The sequence below is a fragment of the Molothrus ater genome, chromosome 27, assembly GCF_012460135.2.
Source record: "Molothrus ater isolate BHLD 08-10-18 breed brown headed cowbird chromosome 27, BPBGC_Mater_1.1, whole genome shotgun sequence".
Lineage (NCBI taxonomy): Eukaryota > Metazoa > Chordata > Aves > Passeriformes > Icteridae > Molothrus > Molothrus ater.
Window position 1 is genome coordinate 4,555,393 of NC_050504.2, and position 16,966 is coordinate 4,572,358.

The 16,966-nt window shown below is 55.0% G+C and overlaps 2 protein-coding genes across 2 annotated transcripts; one reads left to right on the forward strand and one right to left on the reverse strand.

The window, feature by feature from the left end:
• Positions 1-12: 12 nt before the first annotated feature.
• LOC118696513 (parathyroid hormone/parathyroid hormone-related peptide receptor-like) lies at positions 13-5,339 on the reverse strand. Its single transcript, XM_036398668.2, has 13 exons — positions 5,268-5,339; positions 4,290-4,395; positions 3,789-3,899; positions 3,547-3,671; positions 3,301-3,395; positions 2,794-2,956; positions 2,294-2,447; positions 2,095-2,155; positions 1,483-1,549; positions 1,101-1,199; positions 702-839; positions 575-616; positions 13-340 (listed from the first exon to the last, which is right to left on the reverse strand). Exons 1-13 carry the CDS (start codon positions 5,337-5,339, stop codon positions 14-16), a joined length of 1,560 nt encoding a protein of 519 aa, XP_036254561.1. The 3' UTR covers position 13.
• A 2,769-nt stretch (positions 5,340-8,108) lies between these two features.
• Positions 8,109-13,159, forward strand: LOC118696762 (myosin light chain, embryonic). Its single transcript, XM_036399077.1, has 7 exons — positions 8,109-8,298; positions 9,113-9,140; positions 9,706-9,855; positions 10,400-10,573; positions 10,977-11,054; positions 11,796-11,839; positions 12,933-13,159. The coding sequence occupies exons 1-6, from the start codon at positions 8,212-8,214 to the stop codon at positions 11,822-11,824; spliced, it is 546 nt and encodes a 181-aa protein (XP_036254970.1). The 5' UTR covers positions 8,109-8,211; the 3' UTR covers positions 11,825-11,839; positions 12,933-13,159.
• Positions 13,160-16,966: the final 3,807 nt, after the last annotated feature.

The following is a 16,966-nucleotide window of genomic DNA, read 5'->3' on the forward strand; positions in this document are numbered from 1 at the left end:
TCCACCCTCCACTTCACAGCATCGTCTCCAGCTCCCTGCTGGGCTTGGGGTGACACTGAGTCAGCTCTGTCGAATCCACCGTGTTTTCCCCCGGGCCTCTCAGGCTCAGCTCCTGCGCGGGGCAGGTACCGGAGCCGGGGCTGGAGCCGGGCGGGCGGGGCCGGGCCGGGAGCGGCGCTCCCCGGGTGCCGCCCGCTCCCCGCCCCGCCAGGCTCGTGCTGCAGCTCTGCGGGGCCTGGCAGCCCCGGCCGGCGCAGCAGCAGCTGCCGGGGCGCGCCTGCTGCCCCAGGTGCAGCGCCAGGAGCCTCCGGAAATGAGCCTTCTTGATCTCGGCCTGCACCTGCGAGAGCAGAGGGGGCTGCTGTGCCCAGAGACAGCAAGACCGCCTTGCCTTGCCTTGCCTTGCCTTGCCTTGCCTTGCACTTTTCCCTTCTCTCTTCCCTCCCTTTCCCTTTTTCCTTTCCCTTCTTCCTCTCCAAATCCTATTGAGACAGATGGATCTGAGCTTTTTGCTCTGGTTATCACAGCCTGGGGCTGGAACAGGGAGCTTTAGCTCCTCACTCTTCCCACTTACCTCCCCATTGCAAAAGCAGTAGATAAAAGCCACAAAGAAACCCTGCCAAGAGACCAAAAGAGGTGGAGTGTGAGGTCCCTGAGCCTCCCTGGATGAACATCCCTCAATGCTGGGAGTGTCAGCCCACCTGGGAGGAGTTAAAGAGCATCTCATAGTGCATCTGGATCTGCCACAGGAGCCCGGAGACCTCGGTGTAGGGCATGGCCATGAACACCACGTAGTGGACTCCAAAAAGCGGCATCAGCACCAGCGTGGACTTGAGCAGCTTCCTGGAAGGAGAGACCTCAAAATCATTCCCCAGGGCCTGCAGGGCAGCTCCTGGCCCCACAATGGCCAGGCTGGAGGTGGGAGCAGGAAGAGCTCAGAACGCCAGAGCCTCAATCCAGCAGAGCTGCCAGAGGAGCTGGCTGCCACTGTCCTGCCACCCTTCCTCACTGCTCCAGCCCTTCCCACACCTCTGCTCCTCCTCCATGGGGAGCCATCCTGGCTGAACAGGCAGGACACGAGGCTTTGGTGCTGCCAGCACTTGCCTGTACTGCTGCCGGGGGTCCAGCTTGCCCGTGGTGGTCTCCCAGAGCTTGGAGGCCAACACCCGGACGATGTTGAGGAAGAGGAAGAAATTCACCTGCCAAGAGACCCCACGGTGGTGGTGGTGCCCACTGCGAGCTGGGTGTGCCTGAGGACCCCCAGGGACACAGACAGGCAGCTCTGGGTGAGGTGCAGGCAGGGACATGGCAGTGATGCTGTGGTCAGAGCAGGAGGGACCAGAGCTCCTGGATCCCTCTGGGCTCTCCCTGGGTGCTGGAGTGGCTGGGACAAAACTCCAGCCACCACAAGTGAACAGCTCTGGTCTCTATCAATCCTCTTTCCCCAAAAGGAATTTGGAGGTTCATGCACAGGATTCTTACCACGACGGCAGCCAGAATGGGGACCTGATAAATCCACTTCATGTTCCCTGCACTGAGGTCCCAGCACCTGAGAAGACCAGTAAAGAAACTCCTTGGAGAAACCTGACACCACTGGGAAGGATGGCTCCCTGTACCCCCAACCACCCCAGCACCCCCAGCTCCTACTCTCCACCCCTTGGTGGGCTTTGTGTAAATCTTGAGCTGTGGCTATAAGCATTTGTAACCATCATGGTGGGGCAAAGCAGGTTTAAATGAGCATTAATGTTCCTGAGGGCTCCTTGACCACCTCGTCCCAAACCCCTATTGTTCATATGATGGCCTTTCTCCTTTTAAAATGCCTCACTCCAGAATGTGCCCTTTAGCATCCATCTCTGCTGTTTATTGATCAATTTATGCTGCAAACCTGCATCCACCATCCTCCCAAACGCAGAACAAAACAACTATCACTCTCTATTACTGACAATTCTATCAACAAGCCTTGAATGGTGTTCCCTTCTGTTGTTCTTTTTGAAAATTTTAATTTCCATAAAGCTCTGGTGCCCACAGATACTTTGCTGGCATTTGCAGCACTCTTCCCCTCCCAAAGGCCCTGGAGAGGGTGGGTGTACATACTGTGTATCTGCCAGCGAGGCCCTGACGCTGGCCCAGATGGACACAAACACAGCAGGGAGACCTGGAAGGGCAGGGACAGAGCGAGGAGCAGGGTTGGAACATCACCTTTGCACATCCAACCAGTTCCTGCATCCCACTGCCCTTCCCTCTCAGCCATGGCCAATGCCACAGCTCCCGGCTGGGGCTGGGCTCTGCTCACCCCAGCCGATGATGATGAGGACCCACAGGTAGTTCTTGTTGGAGAGGAAGGCCATGAAGATTAGGCTGTGCAGGTAGAGGCCTTCCACCAGGATCCAGTAGTGGTTGGTGGCCAGAAAATAGAGGAACAGAGTCACCACCACCTTGCAGCCAACCTGTGGGAGATGCCTGTGTCAGGCTGGTCCCCAAAAGCAAAACCCGGTGGCTTTTGCTTTCTGGTCACCAAAACCCAGCTGTGGCCCATGTTCTTCTTGCAGAGACCTGCATCTCCTCTGGGGTATTCCAGCATCTTCCTTCCCATAGGACAGGTATTCCCTGTACACTGGCCAAGGTACTCTGTGGCTTTTGTCTCCAGTGTGCCACCAGGACAGGGAGGAGTTGGGCAGAGCCGAAGCTGGACCTTCATCCCCTGAGCAGCACAGCCCCAGCCTGGGAGGATCCCAAGCACATACCACTGCATCAGGGCTCCTAAATCTCCCTTTCCCCCCATGCACCACTTGCCAGGTGTCCCCGCTGTCCTGGCAAGTCGTCCTCCCTCCTGTCGGGGTCGCTGGGCGCCGTGCCCGAGTAGAGCACCAGGTCCTTCAGGAAGATGCTGAGGGCCCGGCAGATGAAGGAGGTGAAGAGGTGCACGTGGATGTAATTCCGTGTGCAGTGCAGGCGCCTGCGGAGAAGGGATGTGACACCAACCGAACCCCAGCTGCCCAACCAACTCACCACACCTGGGCTCAGGGAATGGGGGCTCTCAGAGGGGGCTCTGGGGTGTCTGGGCACAGAAACCACATCTGGGAGCAAGTGGGGTGTCCACACTGTCCAAGGCCAGGGTGGAGAGATCAGGAGCTGGTCACACTGGGGATGTCTGGGGCTTTGGGAAGTTGGCTGATGTTTGTGTTGGGTCTGGGGTTGTTCCCATTCCTTTGGGGGCTGCCCCCTCCTTGGGCTTGTGTGCACGGGTGATGGGATGGGTTCCTGTTCTCCCACATGGGAGGGACTTTGGCCTCTCCTTACTTGAAGTAGGAGAGGATGCAGACAGCGACGATGAGGGAGGCCAGGGAGATGGAGTAGCCCACGGTGTACATGAGGTGCAGGCGGTCAAACACCTCCTGGAAGAGAAGGACTGAGCTCCACCTCCCTGCCAGAGCACAGGGGGAGCAGGGCTGCTTTGAGGAGCAGAGAGGGAAGAGCCCCTGCCCCCAGCACTTCCCCTGGCCCCCATCACACCCCTTTCCCAGCACCTTGGACAAACAAGGTCACCTTCTGGTGGCTTCGGCTCTCGGAGGAGAAGAGCAGGGCACACTCGGTGTAGTTGGCCCAGGTCTTGTTGATGCTGAGAGCCATGGCCCAGGTCCCATAGGCACTGCAGTACCTGTAGGCGTGACCTGGGAACAGCAACGAGCACTGTGGCAGCAGAAGGGCCCGTGGGAAGCCCAGACTTGTCCCTGCTCCGTGGATTGTCACCAGGGTGAGGTCACTCTCTGCCCAGGTACAAGACTTGCCTTTGTGGTTGAAGTCGTAGATGTAGTCGGGGCAAGGCACTGACACCTCCTGGCTGGGGGAGCCCCTTGGCCAGCAGATGATCCCATCCCACTCTGGAGGGCAGCTGGGGTCTGGCCAAAGAGCAAAGACACATCTCACATCTCCAGTCAGGGCCTCAGCATAACCTCTGGCTTCCCCAGGTGTGTGCTGGACCAGGGGGAGGAAAGCTCTGCCACAGATTCCCCTGGGCTGAGAGAGGGAGAGGCTGCAGGGGGCCAGGGAAGGGGACACATCCCACCTCTTCCAGATGGGGCAAGGCCCCTCCACAGCTCCCATTTGTGGTGTACATGGAGCTGTCTGGAAAATGCTGGAGCCAGTGCTGGCTGCACCCAGAGCTCCACAAACCCCCAGGAGCTGGGTGTCCTCAGCCCCATCCCACCCCAGCAGAGAGGACAGCATTCCCCAGGGTGTAACCAGCTCCACCAGGGCTGCCTCACCCAAACACAGGGGAGGGACAATACCTTTGATCTTCTCCAGCTGGGCCTTTATGTCCCTCTGACACTTTGCCTTGGCCTCCACCAGGAGATAGATCTGCTCTTCTTTCGTGAGAACATCATCGGGATCGACCTGCCCAGACAGAGCCCAAGCGACAACCCCTTGGCTCAAGCCATGGCATGGCTGTGCTCTCCCAGCCCCCTCCAGGAGAGTCAGGTTTGGGTGGCTTTGGGTACATTCAACAACACAGGGAAGAAAAAAGCTCTTCCTGCATTCCTGCTCTCATTTTTCCCTCTTCCAAGGCTGATGCTGACCCCAAGCCCCTTCCTACCCTCTCCATGGTCATTTCTGCTCATGGTTATATGCAGAAATCAGTGGCCTGTTGAGCTCCTGCCCCAGCTCCCTGTCACCCACCACCAGCAGTGCTGGGTGTCCCTGTTGCCTGTGCTGAGCTGGGCAACAGCTGAGCTGACCAGGATGAGGACACAGCTTTGGAAGAGAACAGGAGCTGGGGTGCAGAAGAATCACTTTGCCCAGACTGCCTCCAGTGAGCACAGCCAAATCCAACCCCAGAGAGGAGATCCAGGACTCCTGTCCATGCTCTTCCCCAAAGCAGCACCTGGGTGGTGAATGGGGGGCAGGAGGGGGATCCTGGGGGTGCCTCAGCAGGATGGGGGCCTGGCTGTGGGAGTCTCACTGGCTGTGCCCAGATCTGCCTCCAGCCCCTCCTGCAGTGCTCGTAATCCGCCCGCTCTGCTCCCCCGATCCTCCCAGGCACTGACCCCTGCCCTGGATGTGTCCAAGAAATGGAAAAGCCATCACACTGCCGAGCCTCCATGGCTGCTGGAAAGCTTTTAGCAGCAGTGGAGATGCTCTCCCCTCCTGCCCAGCAGCTCTGCAGAGCAGGACAGAGTCGGGAGCACAGCCAGCCCTGCCCAGGCCAGCGGCACAACGTTTAAAGCCAGGAGAGGGAGTGGAGGAGCCCCGGGGCCACGCAGACTTACCAGAGCCGAGCTCAGGAGGCAGCAGCAGAGGAGAGTCACCAGGATACCTCCCACAGGGCCAGATGTCCCCATGGTGCCAGTGTGTCACTCAGATGGGGACTTCAAGGACCAGAATCGCTGCCAGTGGTGGAGAGGGCTGGCGTGGTCAGCAGGACAGAGCATCTTCTGGGAGCACCCTCCTGGCTGCCAGCCCCGCTGAGGTGAGGTGGCAGGGGGGGCACAGCCCTGGGAGATCAGGGCTGGGTGGGTTCCTTGTCCCTGTGGGATCTCTATAGGGATCTGCTCACAGGCTCTTCAGGCAGGGGGGTTTCTCCCCCCACCATGCTTGATCCTATTCTCTCTTTGTGTCTTGCCTGCTTTAAGCAGCTCCGGGAGCGTGTGCAAACAATTCCTGTTCGGATGGGGATGGCAGAGGTTTATTGGCTTAGCCCAAGGTGCTAAAATCCTCTTCATTCAAGGCAGATTCCTCTTCTCTTTTCAGAAACTTCTCTCACTGCTCCGTGGCTCATTTTTCAGCTGTCACAGCATTCCCCCACTGCCCCCACGTTCCTAGGTCCCTTCTAGCCCCAGACTGGTCCCAAGTAGTCTGAGGAAGGTGGGGAAAATCCCAGCGAGGTGGCTGGAGGCAGGGAGGCAGAGGGTGCAAGCACGTGAGCAGCACCTCGAGCTGATGCTCCTGCGATGGGATGTCTTTCAGGCAGATGCCAGTTTAACCCTTTTCCTTCTCTGGGGGCTGGGATGTGTTCTGGGGAGGTGTGCTGGGATCTGTCCTGCTCTCCCAGGCACCCACAGTGACCTCAGGGCACATCTGCATTCAGTGTCCTCGGGAGAGGGGCTGGAGGCTCCGTCCTGGGGCAGGGGGGTGGAGGGAGCAGCCTCCTGGATGGGGTCCCACACCATCACTGGGCACCAGGTCAGAGCAGGTCCCAGCTGTCACCATCCCTTGTCACCTGCATCCCCCTGGCATGGCCCCAGGGCTGTCCCCTGCCTTTCAGGGTCATGCTGATGCCCAGCTTGCTCCCACCACCCAGCCAGTTCCAACAGCCTGTGACCCCCAAGCAGCCAGAGCGTCCCCCTGGGCACAGAATGAGGCACAAAGAGGGGAGCCTTTCCCCAGGCAGGTTATCATTAGTGGGATGAGGCTGGAATTCAACAGCCCAGTGCCAAATCCCTGGAACAGCAGCTCCCAGCCTGGGCCCCTCCCCTGGAGCACATAATCCATGTTCAGACACAGCTCTTGCTGCCTCTGTGAGTGCCCCAGTCCTGCACAGAGCAGCAGAGCCCCCAGAGCCTTCCTTGGGGTGTTCCTGGCAAGGCAGCTCACTCTGGTCCCAGCCATGAGCCCCCCCGAGTGTGTGATAAGGGTCAGAGCCTGCTGGGGAGGAGAGGCCAAGGGAACACAGCAAATCCCAAGGACAGGGCTCAGGAGGGGCTGCTGCTCCTGCTGACGGAATCAGACAGCAAAACAAGCCCCAGGGTGGCCATCAGCTGAAAATCAAGGAGGGACTGGGGACATTGTCTGCAGCTGCCTGTCTCCACTGCCCGAGCCATGGCGTGGGTGTGACACCAGCTCTGGATGCTGCACGGGCATGGAGGGTGAGCAAGGGACAAACAGTCAGACTGAGCCATGAATGTTTTCTGAAGGCTCTGCTGGGGCTAATTTCTGACCAGAAGCTGCTGGGGAGTGAAGATGGAGTTAAGGTGAGGTTATTTTGGAGTCAATGGATGCTGAGGGGGAGGCAGCTCAGGGGCAATTCAATTCCCTTGATTTCCCAGGCGACACCCGACCCAGGCTCTGAGTTCACACTTAGCAAAACAAGTTGAGTTTTTTTGCTAAATGACTCGTTATATTCTAGAGAGCTCTGGAAAGCAATGATTGCAAATGACACCCATCCAGCCCCCTCAGCCCCCCAGGCTCTGCTAGCAATGAGGAGATGATGGCACACAGAGAACTCCCAGCAGTTTGTGGCTGCTCCCTCCTCCGGAATGACCCCCATAACTCCTCCTGTGCCCTGGTGCCCCACACATCTTATCTAAGTTGATGGTTTAGAATGTCTCAGTAAAACCCTCAAGCCCCATTTTCTGGGATGCTGAACTTCAATGAGTTCTGTGCCTTTCTGAGTCCTCAGCTGGGAGAGGAGGGTGAGAGCAGGAGCATCTCCCACCAGAGCCTGCCCAGCCCCCTGGAGAGGAGCCAAATGGAGACTCCATCTGCCCTGCGGGTTTTGGAGGTGCTTGGGATGGGTTGTGCAAAGCTGGGAAAGATCTGTGCTGGTGAATTCAGGTGTGGCTTTGGCCATCATTTCCATTTCCTCATTAGCCACCCTGAGGGACGTGAGCACCTACACTGGTCTTTTCCAGGGCTCAAGCTCAGCCCTGGAGAGAGACTGGGACAAAGCAGACCCTGAGCATGAGGCCAAGGGAGTGTTCAGAGAGTTGGGAGCTCCTTTGAAGCAGCACTTTGTAAATCCTGGTCTTAGAAGGGCTCTGCAGGGCTGGCCCTCGCAGCCTGCCTGCAGACAGGCGCATTTCACCGTGGGTATCAGGGCAGGTTTATCAGCCATCCTGTTGCTATTTTCTTGCCTGGCCCCCGTGGCCATCCGCGTTTAGGTTTCAGTGATCATTTAGCAAGCAGCCCCCATGCAGCCCACCCGGTGCAGGTGCTGGAGGGGGACATGTCCCCCCTGTACAGCTGGGAGGGGGCTGGTGGCTCCGTGGAGCCAGGAGCCGATGACAATGGGCAATTGTCAAATTGGGGCCCCTCTCGTTTGAGTTTTCTTCCTTTTATAGTAAGTAGCAGTTGCTCTAGCAGCTGGCCTGCCCCTCCAGGGTGAGCACTGGGCTCCGTATATAAGGGAAGGAGCAGCCTTTGCCTTTCATCTCTCCGTTCGCTTCCCTCGCTGGGCGGCAGGACTCATCCCGCACCTCCGCGAATCCCGGCGCGATGCCGCTCAAGAAACCCGACCCGAGGAAGGAAGCAGCCAAAGCAGCTCCCGGCTCGGAGCCTGCCTTCGATCCCAAGAGCGTGAAGGTGAGTGAGGAATGAAGACGTCACCGTGTTTCTCCGTGCCTGTCATCTGCCAGGCACAGGCGATGCAAAGCGCTCTGCAAATGGCAATAGCCAGGCTGCAAGCCAGCCTAGGGAGGGGGAAATTATCCGACTGTGTGATGCAGCAGGCTGGGAATGATGCTGTCCTCGCTGGGGAGATGTCTCAGTGTTGCCCACCCAGCCCTGCCCAGCACTCACTGGAGGGAGCCAGGACACCACTCCCAGAGCTGCGGCTGCAGTCGAACCCCCAGCTCCTGCTGAGACCCTGTGTCGGGGCCTCAGGAGCAACAAAAAGCTTCTCTGCCACCCACTGTCTCCATCCCGAAGTATTTTGTTGCCTGTGTTGCCTCCTCCTCATAAGAGCATCCTTTATCCAACAGCTCCACAACAGGAACTCACTTTTTCCATGATTCCTCAGGATTTTTAAGCCATAGCTGTGGCAGGAGTGTTATTAAGAGCAGGTTCAGCATGGAGGCTGTTTAATCACTTGAACTTGGGATCAGGCCCTAAAATAACATCCTTTCCACCCAAAATGGTCCTGACTGTGGTCTGAGCATCCCTCCTGCCTGCCCACCGTGCTGCTGCCAGCTGTGCTCTCCACAGGGATGTCAGCTCCATAGCGAGGGCAGCAGTCGGGGACACAGCACAGCCAGACATGGCATAGAAATGGGACACGGCATGGATACAGCCCCCTGCCCCGAGCCTGGGAGGGCAGAGGTCCAGAGGGGAGAGTTCCTTTGCTCCCTCCAGCAGCAGTCCACATCTCATGCCCAGCTCTGCTTCCTTCTCTTTACAGATTGAATTCACAGCAGAGCAGATTGAAGGTAAGTGCTGAGTTCAGCTTCTCTCAGAAATGGCTTTAGAAATGGGGAATTCTTTTTCCAGGTAGTTTTCACCACAGACATAAGAGCCAAGGCCCCACACATTAAATTCCCCCCTGGGGGAAAGGCCAGCAGGATCCAGAGCCTGGCAGGGAAAAGGTATTTTTCATTCATGGTGCGGGATGCAGCCTGGGTCAAAGTCAGGGCATCTGGTGGGAGGAACAGCCTCTGGAGACACAGGGACAGCCCCAGAGAGTGGAGATGTGAGTGGAAAAGGGGATAAGTATGGATGTCCTGCAGCAAAGCCAGCTGCTGAGAGTGCAGGGATCCAGCAGGTGACCCAGCCAGCTCTGCAGAGGTGACAAAACCTGCTCGAGCAGCCAAGTGACTCTCTAAGGAGTCTGGCAAACCTCAGCCCACATTGCACAAGCTCACTGGGGCTGGACGCATTCAGAGGGCACAACGTGCACGTGTCTGTGTCCGTCCCCTGTCCCTTCCCTGCCTGCCAGGCACAACTGAGCTTCCCTGGAGTGGGAATGGGGCCACTCTGAGCTCTTCTTCCCGGCAGAGTTCAGAGAAGCCTTCGGGCTGTTTGACCGGACGCCCGCGGGGACGATGCAGATCAGCTACGGACAGTGCGGGGACGTCCTCCGGGCCCTCGGCCACAACCCCACCAACGCTGAGGTCCTCAAGGTGCTGGGCAAGCCCAAACCAGAAGGTGACAGCAAGCTGGGGACAGGGTGGGACAAGTAATTCCTGTGCTCCCTGTCAGCAAGTAGAGGGTTACATTCCCTGCAGGAAGAACCCTGCAAGGTGAAGGAACTGAGAAGGAAATTATGCAGACAGGCTTCATTCCTGTGTGATTCCTTCGCTCCCTTCTCCATACCATGGGGGATGACATATGGGATAGGCAGTCCTCGCACAGGAATGGTGGCAAGTGATGCTTAGCAGACTGAACTGGTACAAACTGGTATAACCAGACCAGTCCCAGTGCAGCCACATGACTGTGGTGACAGACGATGCACCTGATGGCTTCGTTTTGGGCTGATATCAGGGCTCTCTGTGCAGTCCCCTGATGTTAATATTTCATTCCTCATATGGATTTTCCAATCTCAAGTCCAATACAATAGTTCTGTCTGCTCAAGGGGCTTCTCCCCTGCACTCTGATGGGAAAGAGACCAAGAGAGTTAATCAAGAGACCCTCAGAGGCTGAATTCAGTCCCCTGAGGTGGCATCTCTGACCCCATCTCCTCCTCTTCCAGAAATGAACACAAAGATGCTGGACTTTGAGACCTTCCTGCCCATCCTGCAGCACTTCACCCGCAACAAGGAGCAGGGCACCTTCGAGGACTTTGTGGAAGGGCTGCGTGTCTTTGACAAGGAGGGCAACGGGATGGTCATGGGGGCCGAGCTGCGCCATGTGCTGGTCACGCTGGGTAAGGGTGGCCCTGGGGGCAAGGCGTGGGCCCCGAGCTCTTTCTGGGCAAGTGGCTCAGGTAGCTGCCTGGTGTCACATATCACAGAGGCCCTTTTCACTCTGCTGCTCACAGGCTCTTTTAGGAGTCAATAGTCCTGAGTGTGTGGCCATTTCCACCTCATGCCACAGCTTCATGCATGACCCAGGCAAGATGGAGACTCCAGAACAGCCTCAGTAATCAGACAACAGTTGCAGTGTGGTCTTCTTCTCTCCACCATCTCCCACCAGCATTCCTCAGTAGTGACACACAGCTCTGCTTTAATCCCCTTCTCCTCTCTCTGGTGTCTCTGGTTATCTGGAAGCAGGGCAGGTCCTGCCAGGCTGAAAACCCTTCCCCTCACCTCTCCATTCTCCTGTTCCAGGAGAGAAGATGACAGAAAGCGAGGTGGAGCAGCTCATGGCAGGGCAGGAAGATGCCAATGGCTGTATCAACTATGAAGGTAAGGGCAGGAGATTCCCACTGGGGCCATCTCAGACACGGCTGTTTTGTCTTAGGGTGCAAAATGCATCCTCTGCAAGGGCTCTGGTTGGACCTGATGTTCTCAATGGTCTTTTCTAGCCTTAATGATTCCATGATTTTATGACACTGGTGAGCACTGGAAGGGAGGTGTGGACCACCCTCCCAAGCCTTTCCAAAAAAGCACTGAGATATGTCAGCTGGGGTGGGAACAAGGTGGTTGTGCCAGTGATTTCCAGGAAAAGCAGCTGAAGACAGCATGTTTCCAAGGAGTTCAGGGCTGGTTTATCCACAGTTTTGGCACTGTTTTGTTGCAATCTATTGAAAATAAACAAAGCCAGCATCTTTCCCAGCAGAGGCTAATTGGGAACATTTGGAGACCTGGATCACTCACTGCTCCAAGAGGGTGAAAATCTGGAATGGGAGGTGGTTACGTTTAGGAACCCCTAAAATTGGAGAGCAGTGAGGAAAAGAGGGGACCCATTTTCCTTGGTCTCAGAAAAATGGGGATAATGGTACTGGCTCATCTCCAAGGGCTGGCATCACTCTGACCAGGCTGGAGATGGCATGCAAACAGTGGGAACAGAAAGAGGAATATTTGTCCTGGCACAGCATCCCCTTCATCCCTGGGGGGACCGGGCTGGGGGTCCCCCCTGCTGCCTCTCCACCTGCTCCTCCCAGCTCACAGCATGTCCTGACCCCTCACACTCTCATTTCTCCTCAGCTTTTGTCAAGCACATCATGTCTGGCTGAAACGAGAAACTTCAGGTGAGTTCAGTGACGTCTCCTGCTGCTCACTTCAAAATTGGAAATCCTGCAAGTAACAGCCTGGAGCAGGGAAGCCAAAACCCAAACCTGCAGTGGATTAATGCCACAGGAATGCCAGCTCTGAAGGCATAAAAGTTATGTTGATGATAAGGAATTTCATTTGTAACTCCTGCCAATTAAAATTTATCAGGACAGAATGACAGCTAAGATGGTCCTTTGTGGTCTGGGTAATTGGGTGGGGACTCTGCTTGGAAAGAAAGAGGTGGTTTATGGTGCCACGTTTTCTAACCTGCCAGAAGCTGAGAGGGTCAACAGCAGCCAGTGGAAATCAATATTTTTAAACCTGCATCAGTGAATGACTCGATGCTAAGAAGATATTAAGTACTTAGAGAGGAAATTTCCGAACTGAGAAATATCAACATTCCCATTAATGTTACAAAGAATAAGGAAAATGTACCATGGATGTTTGTTAACCTTTTTCATGTTCCTTCAGATCTGCCTGAGGAAAAGAGAGAAACATTGCTAAGGGGATGAGGTTTCTTTGAGGCTGAATTATCCCTCTAAAATCTATTCAATTGAAAAGAAAATCCAAATTGCTGCCTGACCCCAGCTTCCCCACCAATTTCTTATGATTTCATTATCTATTTACTTTTCTAAACATTTCTCCTACCCCTCAGCTATGTAAAAGGCAGGAGGCCAGGGGAAAAAAAAAAAGTAAAAATGACCTTCAGATAGTGCTAAATACACAAATTAAACATTTAAAAATCTCTCTCCTCCCAAAATCTCTTTAAACATCAGAAGGTTAAAATGCAGACAGACAGAAGTCTGAACTTTGAATGTTCAGCATCCTTTTTATCTTCTTTTTAATCCATTTCTCTTCAGTTCCTGTTCATCAGCTCAGCAATATAGATGGTTGGGTGGCAAACACTGTCAGGAGATTTAATTCTTCACATAACTATTTGCATATAAAACTCTTTTTTAAATGGTGTTGAATTACAGCTTTTGACATTTTGGGTTCATCTGAGAAAGAATATTCTGAATACTCTCATCCCAAAGATTCTTTGCATCCAGACCTCTCCCATTTGTCTCCCAGGCTCTCAGAAATGCTTGAACCCACCTGAGCACCATGAAGAGCAAGATTCCTCCATGCATGTCCTTTCCCTGGATGTTTTGCCTAAGCCACCATTGGCCACCACGTGTGTGTGCCTGAGCCTGGTACTCAGTGACATATCTGCAACTAGGTTTTAAACCTCAAGTTACTCTTTTCAGGTTTTCCATGTGACATTTGTCTCATTAAATTTCATTCCTTCCTCCCTTAAATGGTTTGTCTGCCTTGGCTTGGGACCACTTATTGACACGGTGGGTGGAGGAGAGCCCTCAGTAACAGGGTATTTCCACAGAGAGGGGGAAAAGGCAGGGATTGCAAAGGAAGAGTTCAGACTTGTGAGGATCCTCACCCCACCCTTGGCACTGGTCAGGAGCTGGGCTGCAGCCTGGTCACCTCTTGCTGATGCAGAGCTGGAGCAAGGAGAGCACAAGGGGCAGGTGGCATCAAAGACACATCCTTTGGTTTTGGGAGGTTCCTAATTTCCTCTCTGCCCTAAAACCAATCCTTTCTCAAAACTGTAGGCCATCCATCCTTCATCACACTGTCCCAAGAGCATTCCCTCCAGGTCCAGGCTGAACAGCACCATGGAGCAAAGAGGGACCTGCTGGCCCTGCCACTGTCCCTGTCACAGAGCAACCCACAGGCACCACTCCTTCATCAATGCACTGCTTGTTCCAGTCAGGAAAGGCCCTTCAAAACCCCAAAACATCAGAAAAGCATGAAAATCATTCTTTGTTCTGTATCATGAGACATCCAAAACTCTAGTTTTGAAGGTGTTCAGAAAGTTGACTCCTGCTGAATCAGCAAGGGAGAAGAAAAATGGGAAAAGAAAAATGGGAAGAATGGGGAAAGGTATTTCTGGGCCAGGTCCACCCTCATGGGGTGTGGGTAGTGTCCTGCCAGGAATGGAGCCCAGCCAGGATGGGGTCTTTGGATGGCTCTTCTCCAGGCAGAGGGTGTGTTCCAGCCAGGAGCTGTCTGGGGGCTGTGTGGTACAAGCTGGTGACTCTCTCCCTCTTCCTACCTGCAAAGCAACCTTCAGAGCATCACCACAAGCAGTGAATAATTCATGGCACAGAACTCAGCCTTCCCAGCAGCAGAACACCTGGGAGCAGAAAACACTTTCCTTTGATTTGTTCCTGCTTCCAACGTCCTCCCTCTGCCTTTGACTAGAAATTGAAGGCACTTTGCTCTGATGTGTTGACTTCAGCTGCCACTCGCTCGTTCCTGTGCAGTGACTGAGTAACAGCTGCTTCCAATTCCCACTGTTTGATTCAACCGCTCATAAAAAGCAACATAAGCTGTTTATAGATGCAAGATTAGATTTGAGCTCCTCTTTGTGCTATTCCCACAGCTTCCATTGGGCAGGATCTGGGCACCTCGTGTTTTTAATGTGCTCTCTGTGCTTTAACCTCCTGGAGGACCATGGTGACAGGGCCAGAAGGGACCCTGCTTGCTGCACACTCGCTCTGGAGTCACGTTTGTCCTTGTCACTGCTGTGGCACCGGCTCCTGCAGCAGAACGTGTTGTGGCAGAGAGGAATGGAGCAGAGGAGATGTGGGGACCTGCCTCAGCTCACAGAGGAAATCCACAGCAGGGACTGGGGCCCTGGAGTTGGGGTATCCCTGCTATAGCCACGATATTCCTGCTGTAGCCACGATATCCCTGTACAGCCACGAGATTCCTACTAGCCCTGATATCCCTGCCAGCTGTGATATTCCTGCTGTAGCTGTGACATCCCTCCCTACAAGCCAAGAGGCTGCACTCTCACTCCTCTGTGCAGAGCACAGGCCTCGTGTTTGAGCCCCCAGCTTCCATGGGGAAAGGAGTAACACCAAATTAAAACCAACCTGAGACCTGCAAAGAGACAGACAGAAGGTAAGCAGTGGGAAATGACAGAACTACAGGAAAATGGTTTTCTGTGTGAAATATCCAGCCCTTGAAGGCCCCCTGAGGGAAGAGCCAGCCACACTTTACTTTAGGGACCTGTTGTGTCTCTTGAAGATAAAGCAGAGCTGGTTTGTAGCAAAGCAGGTTGGAATGATGCACTTGAACAGGCACAGTATGTGTGTCTGTACCTCTGCTTGTGCCTCCTCCTGGCAAGGCTGCTCCCCTCCTCCTCTGGAAAAGTTGAGGATTCCACAGAGAAAGCAGCTTTAGTCCCATGGGCATTTATAAAAGCATCTGTGGGTGCCAGTGAGTGACCCTACAGGCAGAACTGCACTGTAGGACTGAGGAGTCTCTGTGAATCCAGATATCCAGAGACAACAGCAAACACTGACCTTTTACAGTTTGGATGTTTTACAGGAATTCCAGGGGACTCTGAGGAGAAGTACAAGGAGCCCCCACGCTCCGGAGGGCCTGTATCTCCTCAGGCTGTGATAAGACAGATTCTCATACCAAAGAAGGTCTGGATGTCAGTTCTGTGCCCCGGGGAATGGGAGAGACAGATGGAGCCAGCTTTCATCCCCGGGAGGAGTTATCTGCAGTGCACGAGATCAGGAGCAGGGCGAATATGGACTGTGCTCCTTGAAAGGCTCCTTCCTTGGAGCCCCGGACCACGTACACCACCATCATCACCACCAGTGAGTGAGGCCAAAGGCCTTCAGAGGAGGAGACACTTCACTGTCATGTTACTCACACCCTCCTCTTGTCTGGCAAAATGACTCGGATCAACCCGATTAGGAAACCAGGTGTCCATCCCAGGGGACAGCACTGCTCTGCAGTTAAAATTTGTTATTTGTCTCAGGTGAAGGATTGAAGAAAGCTTTACCTGCTCACACTCTGAATGCAAACACGCGCAGATTTGCTGCCTGTAACAAATTTGTAACTACACCTTGCAGAAGTGCAGAGAAAGAGGGGAAGGAGGCAGGCTGAGCCCTCCTGCTCCACACACAGCTTTTGTTCTCACATAAAGATACAGCCCCTGCCCACGTGTGTTTGGCAGCACATCAGGATCTGACCTTGGGGCCCGAGTGCAAGCGCAGAGCACGAACAGAGACGGAGCACAGAGTCCGTGTGTAGGTGTGTGTGCATCGGGGTGCTGTTATGGCTCATTCAGCAAGCCCACAGAAGGATTTGGAGAAGGAAGGCCTCTGCTAGCTGCAGGTGGCTATTGATAGGTCAGTGCATTTAACAATTTGAGGTTTATTTGTGCATCTTTATTCCATTCTTTTGCTAAAGCTCCATGTGCCAGATATCGCACTTTCAAACACATCAAGTTGTAACTGGCAAATTACCTGCCTTGTACTTACACCCCTGTCTGCCAGTTTTACTCCTGGATATGAGGACCTCATGGGGAATTTCTCCACAGAATGGGTTGCCCAGGGAGCTGGCGGAGTCCCCATGCCCAGAGATGTCCAAGGACCGACTGGACGTGGCACTCAGTGCTCTGGACGTGGCACTCTAGTGACAAGGTGGCAATCGGTCGGTCACAGGTTAGACTCCATGATCTGCGAGGTCTTTCTCAACCCACATGATCCTTCGATTTTGTGATATCGTGGCTGAGCCTATGTGGGGAGCACCATCAGCATGGACCCCTCAGTGACAGGGACGCGACCTGGGCCGTGCTGACCCCGGCAATGGGAACGGGGACTCGGGAACCACCAGCCCAACCCAGGGCGGGGGCCGGGCTGGCTCAGGAGGCACTGGTGATGGCAGGGGGAGCCCTCGGACCAGTACCCCGAGAGACGCGGGGGTTCCTGACACACCTGGGGATCCCCAGAGCCCGTTCTGTGGCACCAAGTGTGAGTTCTGCATTCCATGGGCGCTCTGAGGGACGAGCCACAGGCCCGGCCGGGCTCCACCAGACCCCTCACGCTCGTCCATCTCCGTCCTCACTCGATCATCTCCGCCTCTGCTCGGACACCTCCGTTCCAGCTCGGCCATCTCCGTCTAGGCTCGGCCATTTCCGCCCCAGTTCGGCTATCTCCGGCGCCGAGTTTCCTCCCGGCTGCCGAGCGCGGCTTTCCCAGCTGTTTTCCGTCGACGCTCGGCTCTTTCCGCCTGCGCCTTCGGGT